Raw genomic sequence first — 12,233 nt, 5'->3', positions numbered from 1 at the left:
TTAAGCACGTTGGGTATTTTCCTCTTCAAAAAGGGTTCTGGTATGCTCAGGATTCATCGCAAGCAACTGGAGCTGCTGGATCAGGGCCACAGTGTGCCCAAATCGTATTACCAGCTGTCTCACATACCAGCTGTCTCTACGCAAAGGCAGCCAGGGTTCATCAAGCCATTCAAAACCCAGAGCAGCTGTGCTCTATGCAGCAATCTGCAGTTGCTATGATTGTATATCAAAAGGTCGGTTTCTTACTGCTACCAACATTACCTTGGATTCTTTAGAGAGAGAGAGAAATGCTTCATTTCCCTTCTTTGCTGTTCAGTGCAAACATTGAGGCCAAAAAGAAATTGAAGGAGAAATGCAATGCACCAAATGAAAACATGGTCCTAAATACAAAAAGGTTGCTGAGGGAGATGAAAGTGGTTTCCAAATAATGCTTGGGTGTTAGACACAAATGTCTTAGAAAGCTGCATGCATGCTAACAACACTTCTGCCACACTCCAGAATGTGTTCACCTATGTTCCTTCTAGTGACATTACTAATTATATGATTTGATTTGTTATGCAAGACACACCTTAAGGGTTTTTTTTAAAGCAGTATATACAGTAGAGTCTCACTTATCCAACACTCGCTTATCCAACGTTCTGGATTATCCAACGCATTTTTGTAGTCAATGTTTTCAATACATCGTGATATTTTGGTGCTAAATTTGTAAATACAGTAATTACCACATAACATTACTGCGTACTGAATGACTTTTTCTATCAAATTTGTTGTCTAACATGATGTTTTGGTGCTTAATTTGTAAAATCATAACCTAATTTGATATTTAATAGGATTCTCCTTAATCTCTCCTTATTATCCAACATATTCGCTTATCCAACATTCTGCCGGCCCGTTTATGTTGGATAAGTGAGACTCTACTGTATGTAATTGCAACAGAGAATAAACTTCCCCAAGGTTATAATTTAAAATAGAAGCGAAATCATATTGGTCAAAGCTTAAGAAATCCACCCGGCAACTAAGCCTTTTGAGGCTCCTACTTCAACATAACCTTATTGCTCTATTGCCCAGTGTTGTGCTGAGTTTTGCAGCTGGCAGAGGCAACAAAAAGACTCACATTGATTCTGCATATTCCAAAGTCTAGAGCAACGGTTGAGAAACAGAGCACTCCAGATATTCTGGATCACCTGTCCGAACATATCTCCCCCTCTGAACCATCTCGGAGATTAAGGTCACCTGGGGAGGCCCTGCTCTCGGTCCCGCTTCCTTCGAAGGCACGACTGGTGGGAACGAGAGACCGGGCCTTCTCAGTGGTGGCCCCTCAGCTGTGGAACTCCTTCACCAGTGACATTAGATCAGCCTCCTCCCTCCTAGCCTTCTGCAATTAACAGATTTGGAATATAGGGAATGACCATGGAATGGCTTGGACTACGATTATGGATGGCATGATTTTAATATGGAATGGAATGTTTTAAAATGTTTAATATGTTTTAATTTTAATCGAATTTAATTTTAATTTCTGGAATTGTATGTGTTTTAAGGCATTGAATAATTGACTCTATGTAAGTCGCCTTGAGTCCCCTTTGGGATAGAGAAAGGAGGGATATAAATAGGGTAAATTAATTAATTAATTAATAATACATCTTCCACAATCTGTTAGCACTGGTTTATGGGAGGTACATGCCAAAGATTCTCAACCTTTTATCTAGAAAAATCCAGTTTAGCTTAACTAAATTTTGCTAGCTTAGTTGTCCAAGGAGCTGAAAAGAAAGATATATCCTATTTAGACAACCAGTATCTGCTCAATGAGCTGCAAGATAAAGGAGACACCTCTCACCATTACACAGTTTGTTGAGACAGTGGTAGGGAGATGTAAAGTTGTCTCTAACTCCCAAGAGCAGTCACAGCCCAAATAATTTCAGAAAGAAGAGGAGTGAGAGGAAGTACATCATCAAGGCAACAGGCTACCTTTGCCAAGTCCTTCAGTGTTCAAAGGAAAAGTAAAGGAAAGGGGGTGTGTATAGCTTGGATCAGGGGTCCTCAAACGTTTTAAGCAGAGGGTCGGTTCACTGTCTCTCAGACTGCTGGGGGGCTGGACTATAATTTTTTTTTAAAAAAAACCATTTACAACTTCTGATACACATTGCACATATCCTACTAGTAGTCCAAAAAACATGATACAGCAGTACAATATTTACAATGAAGAACATTTTAACCAACATAAACTTACCAGTATGTCAATGGGGAGTGTGGGCCTGCTAGTTAATTAGGATTGTTGTTGTGGTGTGCCTTCAAGTTGTTTCAGACTTAGGGCAACCCTAAATCTAAAGTTTAGGGCAAAGGGCAGGTAAATGACATTGGAGGGCCACACTGGGCCCGGTGGCCTTAGTTTGGAGACCTCTAGCTTAGATGCTGCTGAGCAGTCTTTGAACAACAGGCCAAGACCAGAAAGGAGCCAGGAGTGGAATCCAGTTACTTGAGAATGTTATTTATTTGGTCTATTATCAATTACCTCCATTAAACAAACTAAAAGGAAAACAGAGGATCAAAAGGTTGAAACTCCTCTTCCTGTTCTCCTGCTTTGTTTCAATACATACAACTCACCTACCTTCTCCCCACTTATTAAGTTTGCCTGGCATTCCTATTAGCATCTCCTCCCTACTTTTGTTCAAAACTTGCAATGTCTCTGAGACTAGTCTTTTTTAGATCCTAGCTGTTAGGCAAATTGTGCAGCTCCACAATTTTCAATCTTTCTTTCCCTGTCCTTTCTTCTTCCTGATGTGACTTCCCCTGCCTATTCTTCAGTCTTAGATCTGTTTCCATCTCCTTTTAACAGTGAAAAGCTCTTTTTGCCCCAAGCTTTGCATAAGGTTTTACCAGCCACACCAATCTTCCATTTGTTTTGCAACAACAGCTACTGTCAATATTCTACAACTGCAATGACCAGATTTAATTCTGTTATATAAATACATATACACAAGACTGTAGGTGGATAAACTGAATGACTCATACATACAAATCATACTTTGTAGCAGCTTGCAGAGAAATATGAAAAAGGTTAAACTGGTAGCTCTGATCAGAGAAAATAAAAATTGATATAGGCATTATTTGAATATATTTCATTATTTCATATGAGTAATCTGACTTGCTTTTGTGAATCACTTGAACTTGGAGAACTTCAAGAAGATTAAATAGCTCAGTTGAACTTACTGGACACATAGAGATACTTTGCTCCCACTGACTCATGCTCAGGCTTTCTTCCAAAGGCGTGCATTTCTTTAGCACCAAGTCCCAGCCACAGTAAGGGTCCTGGGATCCAACACATGCACTGAAAATGCAAAGTCAAAACATTAGGCCAGGGTTTAAAAATCCATACATACATGTTCTTGGAAAAATACTGTTATTTCTTAAAAGACTAAGCAAAGGCATGTTACATCTCACAAGTGGAGTGGAAAGAAGGCTGGACAATGGCAGTCATTAACTGGTTCCACCTCTCTGTTTCCCATCCATCAACCTGGCTACTGCCCAAATTAAACAAGCAATCAAGTGAAATGTTTTTCCAGATCTCTTTTCTGAAATTAAATATAGTCCTATGTCTCGAAACAGGAAACATAGAACACTTCCCTTCCTCTCATTCCAAATGTATCCACATACCCTATTGGTGACTTTAGCTTGTTGATGCTATTCATAGCTTTCTGGAGATGTTCTACTTTGTCTAAAAATGTAAACTGCTGTAGCTTCTGCTAATTAGCTTGAATATTTATTAGGCCTAGTAGTTTTATTTGGAAGACAAATCAATTAATGCTTTGATTGATCGATTGATTAATGTATGTGTGTGCGGAGGTTGCCACTAAACAGACTACTCTGAGTGTCTGGCAATAAATAGGGTGGGAGAACAATCCTTTTATTGATATGGTGCCTTTTTGTGTTAAAAATCCTTCCACAATTCAAAAAAAGGCCTTGCAGAGTTGGAAAATGTGTAGAATAAGGTAATCAAAATTATTAACGTGCTAAAACAACTCCACTACAAGAAAAGGCTACAACACTTTGGATTAGGCCAGAAACAAGGGAAGAATGGAGAAGCACAACAGAGTGCATTAAGTAATGCATGGTTTGGACAAAATGATTATGGAGAACCATTTCTCCCTATCCGCTAATATTAGAACCCTGGGTCACACACTAAAACTGAAACAAAATGAAGTTCATGATGGATTAAGGCTACATACCTAGACTTTGAGATTCAGGGCTATAAGAAGTATGAGAGCTACCAACCTGGTCAACACCAAAATGTAACTATAGAGAGGCCAAAGATATCAGTAGTGTTTGGGTGTGATAAAATGCTTATAGTTCTGCCACTATTCAAAGTTGTATGTCTCTGTACAGCAGGTGCTCATGAGAATGATGAGGAATTATGTTACTGCATTCATGTCTTCCTGATGGTTTTCTCTAAGACAACTCTTTGGACTAGAGGAAACTTTTAATTAACAACTCATAAGCTAGATGCTAAGAGATCCGTCCACTGACATTTTTGAAGATCAGTTTGAAAACCATTTTTATAACATTTTCCCCATCTAAATGGAGCCGACACCCCCGTCCCCCAAAATACCTGTATGTTTTGTAGAATAGACATCTCTTCAGTGGGATTTTCACCACACTCTTCTGGAGGCCCACATATAGGGCACTCTGACTGTGTAAAATCTGCAGACTCTGGATGGGCTCCCACTGCTTCTTAGGGAAAATATCAATCTCTTCCAGCAAACAGCTGCTTGATATCTGATTAACTGGAGCAAGCACCTTCTTAATTGTGCCATGATCTGTGAAGCAAGGAGAAGGAAATTACTGGCCATTCCTCTCCTTCTCTGCTATGTAAAGAGACCTATCTGAATTAGCCCAGAGCATCTGCTTTCCAAGCAGGGATACGTTCTGTTCTCACCTACCTTTAATTTCTGGGATTTTTTGTAATCTTCTATAACATACTATTCTCAGGGTATATCTACACTGTGGGATTAATGTACTTTGACACAACTTTAACGACCATGGCTCAGTGCTAAGAATCATGGAAGTTGTAGTTTTACAAGGCATTTAGCCTTCTCTGTGAAAAAGTGCTGACACCTGACCAAACTACAACTCCCAGGATTTGCTAGCATTAAGCTATGGCAATTAAAATGCTGTTGAAATACATCAATACTACAGTATATATGGACCCAAAGAGAGCTGGAAGAGTCATCTTATGCAAACAAATCCTAAAACATAGTATTGTCGATATTAAATCTTTCTCCAGAAAATTATGTAATGTTTCTGAGCTAGAAGCTGAATTGTGAGGGAATCTCAGGAAGTTCTGCTGCAGTCATGGAAAATTGTCAGATTAACAAAAATGTGTAATATCAGAGATAAAAGTGGATGGTAAAAGCGTATGTGATAAGTTTTTCTTTGTTGTTTTAGATCAGTAGTTCTCAACCTGTGGGTCCCCAGATGTTTTGGCCTTCAACTCCTAGAAATCCTAACAGCAGGTAAACTGGCTGGGATTTCTGGGAGTTGTAGGCCAAAACACCCAGGAACCCACAGGTTGAAAATCACTACTTTAGATTAAGTTGAAGCATCAACCATTTAAGCCAAATCACTCATATGCATCCATATACCCTATTCAAATGATATGATAAACATCTTAATAATTCTCCCTAATATTACATATTCTCACAAATGTAACCAATCATTGTCCCACTACTTCATCAAAATAGATGCTGCAGATTTCTATTTCTGAGAGTATTTCTGCTCCATGTATTTATTACAGTAGAGTCTCACTTATCCAACACTCGCTTATCCAACGTTCTGGATTATCCAACGCATTTTTGTAGTCAATGTTTTCAATACATCGTGATATTTTGGTGCTAAATTCGTAAATACAGTAATTACTACATAGCATTACTGTATATTGAACTACTTTTTCCTCTAAAATTCATTGTATAACATGATGTTTTGGTGCTTAATTTGTAAAATCATAACCTAATTTGATGTTTAATAGGCTTTTTCTTAATCTCTCATTATCCAACATATTCGCTTATCCAACATTCTGCCGGCCCGTTTACGTTGGATAAGCGAGACTCTACTGTATTATGGTCACTACTGTAACCACTTCACTACAACATCTCCCAATAGAAGTGTTTGGTTTTTTTGTGACAGTTTATAAGTCAAGTATGACACAAACCTACATCTATGTGAACTGATTAATTGTACGTTTTCCCAGAAGTTCTTCAACTTGGGATGTGAAATCTACCATTTAAGTCAATTTTGCCCCTGGAAGTGAAGCTTTCCAGTTTCATCACTTCCCAGTTTTGTTACTCTGCAAACAACAGTAGGCAACTGGCACTGAGGTTTCCAAGCAACTGGTTACTTAAATAATTATCAAAATCAGTAGAAAGAGAAGGGATTTGGGATGGGAAGAGGAAAACATACACATGTAGAAGCTTTTTCTACATCACCTGAACATCTGCAAGTATCTGAAAACTTTCCAGGGACATAGGACACCCTAGGGTGTTACAGAAAAAAAGCTCTGATGGTGAGTTCCTGTTAGATTCCAAGTACAGAATGTAAATAGTTGCATTACCATTTCAAAATCCATGTTTCAAAAACCAGCTATGTGCTAGAAAAGGTAGCTTCTGCAGCTCTTCTACCATTCTTGTGGGAACAGAAGAGCATGTTGCATTTAGCCTCACTCTTCTCATACTGTCCTTTGAACAGTTCTCTATGTGAGCAGAAGATACCTTTCTTCTTTGGGGTCCTGTCCAATGCCCCCTCTTCTTCTGTTATTTAAGTCGCTTACCTATCATGATCCCCCATGGCTCTTTACTTGTATACATTATAAACTGTATCCTAAAAGTGAGTCTTAACAATTGTTTTTCATAAAACTCTTCTTATGCTTCCACAGAGACTACAACTGTTTGAAGAAAAAGAACTCAAATAGAGTATTGCTTCTGTACTGCTGTGGCAACAAGTTAAACTAAATGTCTACAGTATTTCAGATAGTAATAGTCCCTTTGAAAATACTGGTGTGAAATATTACAGTTAATTACTTTCTTTCTGCAGAAACATCAAGCAAATAAAGCTGTGAAAAGGAAGAAGATGGTACTAACAACTAAGAGGAAAAGTTAAGATGTTCCACCCTAGTATCTCACCCCCAAATGTGTTTCCCTTACTTATGCAATAAATATACATTTGAGAACCCTGGCACTGGAAAAGGGTGTAAGTGAGAGGGTGTATCTGGGGAACAGCCCTGGTTAAGAGATGTCTTATATACCTGACTGGTACTAAGTGCTTTGCCATTGATAACCATGCACCTTCTTCTCCCCATCTCTATTTTGAAAAGGGAAAAGTGGTGACCCAAGTTCTCCAGCTTCTGCTTGCTACTAGGATGACACTCTGGTCCCGGGAGAAAAGGATGCATTGTCTCTGCTGTCAGTGATGAACTTCATGATCACATTAACAAAGCTGAGGTTTCAAAATTGTACAGATAATTACATTCATTTACAAACTCGTCAGAGATGTGAGAAAGCACTTTCCAAAATGATAATTCATTTGAATTTTTTATGTGTGATTTATAATGTAGAATTTAATTCCACACAATGATGCTGTGAGACCATCAGCTGTACAATTCCAGAACCAAGTGTTTTGATAGTCACTTGTCATTCTGTCCAAATGCTTACATTATACCAAATAGGATAATTGTGGTTATTTTCTTAGACCCTTCTGACTATCTCTTTTAGACTTGTGCTTTTACCTAGCTGCACTGGTGCACTTAATAATTGTTTTAAATAAAAACCTATACATCAATCAAAAGAAATAAAGCAAAAAGCAAATGAATGAATGAATGAGGAAAGAATGTTGCGAGTCTCTCACCATTTAACTATTTGTAAAACAAACAGGGCTACCTCATTTGGAATCAGCAGTTATTTACGTCCCTCAAACTGCATTATTAATGTGCATGCTATGAAAGTTTTGAAAGCACAATCTGCAGATCACGCAACTTTGCTTCTGACAGACTTCGAGAAAGTTGGCCTGGATCAGAAAGCCATGATGCATGTGAGGGGATTTGATGCCACAGTTCTTGCAACCCAGGAACACACATTTATAGATGCCCTTAAAAGGAGGCCAGGGTTTAAGGCAAGGGCATCAAATATGAGTATCTCAAAACTATCATCATCTGTTGCCTGTCTCATTAAGGTCTTCCTCTAAAAGAAGGCTCTTTCCCACAAATAGCGGGCTTTGGTAGGGCAGATGCAGCTTGTTAGTATTGTGTTGACAACCACAGGCACAGGGTATTTTTAAAGGCTCTCTGCCCACTGTCTTCAGGCAATATGAACTTTGCTATTCTTTGTGTGCTCCCACAAGACTGCAGTAATGTTTAAATGACCCATACAGAGAGGCAGGAAGAGACAGCACATTTCTAACCACACAATCAGAATCCCCACTTGGAGGGAAGGAGCTGATCCATAAAAAACAAGGCCCAGGTCCATCCACTCCTTTGCGATATTTCTGAAAGAGTCAAGTGGTTTTGTCAATGGGTAAACAAGAAGGGATGGGAAGCAAAGAAGGATGGCTAGCTAAGAGAAAACAAAAAGAGACAAAAATCAGTTGCCTTGTGTTCTTCTATTAGGGCAGTGGTTCTCAACCTGTGGGTCCCAGATGTTTTTGGCCTACAACTCCCAGAAATCCCAGCCAGTTTACGAGCTGTTAGGATTTCTGGGAGTTGAAGGCCAAAACATCTGGGGACCCCAGGTTGAGAACCACTATACTAGGGGGAAAGCAAAGGAGTATCAAACAGTAGGAAAATTCTCAGCTCTATTCCAATATTCTACCGAGCAAAAATTGTACAGCTTGATATTCCATTCTTGCTATTTAGATGGATAGAAAGGTGAGTTAGGGTGCAGAGATCTGATATACTGTGGACATTATTGCTCATTTTCAGAATTCATTTCAAATAATGACTTCAGCTTGAGCATGCCTGCTGGGACTTCTAACATTTCTCCTTTGAACAGCAGATACCACCCACTCCCTTCTTCCAGCTAGGCCATATCAAAAACTGAATTTAATAATGTAACATGCTGTGTGCCAGAGCACTGGTTGGTGTGTGAGACACACAAGGCCAAGGTCTTCTGGCATGTGGAGAACTAGTTGCGTGGCTCTTTGGATACCAGCCATCCTCAACAGAACATTTTTTTCTAGTGTGTTGTTTATGGAGAATTGTGTATGCACCCAATACAATTATAAGGGAACAATTAAAATCACAACTTCATGGTAAAATAATAGTCAAAGCAAGCAGGATGAGAACGAGACTAATCTAGGAGAACATGTAAAGGTAAGATGAACCAGGCAGACATGACTTTCTCACTATGTACTAAGTGTATACTTTTTCCAATCTTGGTTGATCACAAAAACTCCAGGAGAAGCTAAAGTCTGGATTCACACTAATACAAAGATATATGTACTTGTGTGGGAGACATAGGGATGGAGGAGACACAGACAGAGTATAATTTCACTTAATTAAAATCCAGTAACATATCCCTAAGCTCCCTAACTAACAATTTCAAAATTATTATGCACTGTAAGTAAAATTAGAGACAATGTAAGCATTTCACTCTCTGCAAGAAACGTTGAGGTTTTCTTTTTTTAAAAAAATCATATTTATACTGGATTTGACTGCTTGTGTTAGAAGTGGTAAAAGAAAGAAGAAAGGAATTTGACAGGCATTAGTAATCACGGGCTGGTAGTCTTTCCAAAACTTTTTCAGCTCAAAGGCTTACTTCTACTTCTGTTCTACACAGATGTGACAGAAACTCCTATCCTAGCTATCCAGATTTGCACATTAATTTAAGCAGGACCGTTGATTTATCTCTTCATAATGTGCCACAATAATGGTACCATAAACAAACCTGAATCCAATTGCTCATCCCAACTAAAACAGCCCTACTGACCCTGTGGTAATTGCTTATTTGTAGAATTAGTAACTGATTCACTGGGTCTACTTTAGACCACAGAGGATGGGCTGCATGAGAAAACATACACATTTATTTATAGCAGTGCAGAGATGAAAATTTGGAACCAGTATCATTTGGAACCAGGCAATATCTGTTCCACCAGTACCTGTTTGTCACATCTGACAAAATAATTCCACGCTGAGGCTTCAGGAGTAGGTTTCTGCATTTACTGCTATATTATCTGCAGTCCAAGAGATGTTAGGTAGTTTCACAAAAATATACACAGCCTTCAATTAGATATATGTTTTGTGTTAACTGTTGTAGTGCCAATTTGTGGATACATTGAGATCATTATCAAGTGATCTTCATTATTACAGAAGGACTCCTGTAAATGATTCATGTGACAAAGTATTATTATTATTATTATTATTATTATTATTATTATTATTATTTGTATTTATATACAGCTTTTCTCACCCCTGGGGGGGACTCAAAGAAGTTTACAACATAATCCACAGCAAAATCCAATGCCTTACACATATAAAACATAACATATCAAATTAACCACATGTAACAATATATTAAAACCATTAAAATCATAAAACTATAAATAACTATCACAAACACAACATAAAACATTTAAGTCTTATATTGATCCCAAGGTTATCTTAATTATTTCCATATTTCAATACTCTTATCATTCACCAAAAACTAGGATGAATTATCAGTGGGCATCAAAGGGCACATGCAGATTTTGGTTGTCTTCATAGGAATGAAGAATCATTTATGTTCCACCAGCATCAGAACCAGATAAGAGAGCCATTAGCTTCCACTTTCTTCAGTGATCCAGAGCAGTAAAGATGGCAGAAATGTAGCAGCCCCATCTGGGGACACAGAGGGGTGGGGTGGAATGCCTCCTTTTCTCTTCAATAAGCTGTATCAGTTTTGTTATTAGCAGTAGAGGAGCAGTTATTCATACTGGGATCACTAGGGTGGAGGAGATTTAAAACTCATTGACGACATGGATTAATTTGAAGCTGTTTCCTCACTCTAGTAATTTTTGTCAAAGACAGCAACAGAGAAGTAGTGGGATTAAAACTGGACCTCAAGGATGAGAGTGAGGTCCAATTTCTTTCTTCTCATGCTTCTATGTGTATGTCTGTTTGTGTGTATTCAGTTACCAGTGTGGTACTGAACTGCAGACAACTCTGTGTATGGCCCATGATCTTGAATGTAAGAAGTAACCCACTGTTTCCAGTCACCATGTACTGAAAACAGTGTCATTTCTAAACAAACATTATACTGTGGAAAAGACTGGATAATATTTATATATGTGTTGCAAAGACTGAAAATGGTTGGGTCTGTCTATAATTAACAGAAGCTAAGCTGAAAGAATTTCACATAATTACAAGCTTGCCAGTGAAAAAAACATCTGCTGGAAATATATTTTTCTAGCTAAATCCTCACTGTGCAGTGCATTGGGTTGTTGTATGTTTTCCGGGCTGTATGGCCATGTTCCAGAAATATTCTCTCCAGGAGAGAATACTTCTGGAACTTGGCCATACAGCCCGGAAAACATGCAACAACCCTGCGATCCCAGCCATGAAAGCCTTTGACAACACATATGCAGTATATTATTTCCAGACATAACACAGAGGTAAAGGTCTGTACTATTATTGGCATTATAGAATCTTTCAGAACTCAAAGAACATACTTCCCATGACCAGCTGAGTTATCTCTTGGTCTTAACCCTTTTCTATTATTTACTGATTTGTTTATTTATTTCATTTATACACTGTCTTTCTCCCAGGATGGGACCCAAGGTGGTTTCCAACAATATCCCACATTGTATTTCTTATCCAAAGTTTTCCTTAAGTTTTATCCATCTCATACTATATACATTTTTGTGCCAAACAGGAACAATCAGCAGACTCTAGGCTTTTCATTACTCTTGAAAGGCAGCAGTAAAAAAAATATTCTGCAATGTTATATCGAAGTAAGTCAAGAACTCAGCAGGATAAAATATGAATCAATATGACAAAACCATAACCTATATAGAGTATTATATTTTAAGTGTCCTACTTTATGTCTGAACACAAAGTGCGATATCTCTATTGCTATGAACTCATCATTTTATAATGAATGTCATCCTATGAAATATTAGACGTGTGTTTTAAATGTTCATGTTTTTATCATTTGTTTAGGTGTCTTGGGAAGGGGGTGTGTGTGCATAAACCATAAAGCAGATTTGAAATGAGAAATAAC

At 38.2% G+C, this 12,233-nt stretch overlaps 1 protein-coding gene across 4 annotated transcripts in view; it reads right to left on the bottom strand.

Annotated features, from left to right (window-relative positions):
* The window catches only part of sema5a (semaphorin 5A), a 216,724-nt gene that overhangs the window by 62,136 nt on the left and 142,355 nt on the right, over positions 1 to 12,233 (bottom strand). For all 4 annotated transcript variants that reach the window (XM_062977930.1, XM_008109113.3, XM_062977931.1 and 1 more), the window contains 2 exons: positions 4,604 to 4,811; positions 3,208 to 3,325 (listed from right to left, as the gene is read on the bottom strand). In XM_062977930.1, the coding sequence (XP_062834000.1) occupies positions 3,208 to 3,325; positions 4,604 to 4,811 (326 nt within the window). The remainder of the gene's footprint in view (positions 1 to 3,207; positions 3,326 to 4,603; positions 4,812 to 12,233) is intronic.

The sequence above is a fragment of the Anolis carolinensis genome, chromosome 4 (assembly GCF_035594765.1).
Source record: "Anolis carolinensis isolate JA03-04 chromosome 4, rAnoCar3.1.pri, whole genome shotgun sequence".
In the NCBI taxonomy this organism is placed as follows: domain Eukaryota; kingdom Metazoa; phylum Chordata; class Lepidosauria; order Squamata; family Dactyloidae; genus Anolis; species Anolis carolinensis.
This window is presented reverse-complemented; position numbering and strand designations above follow the sequence as displayed.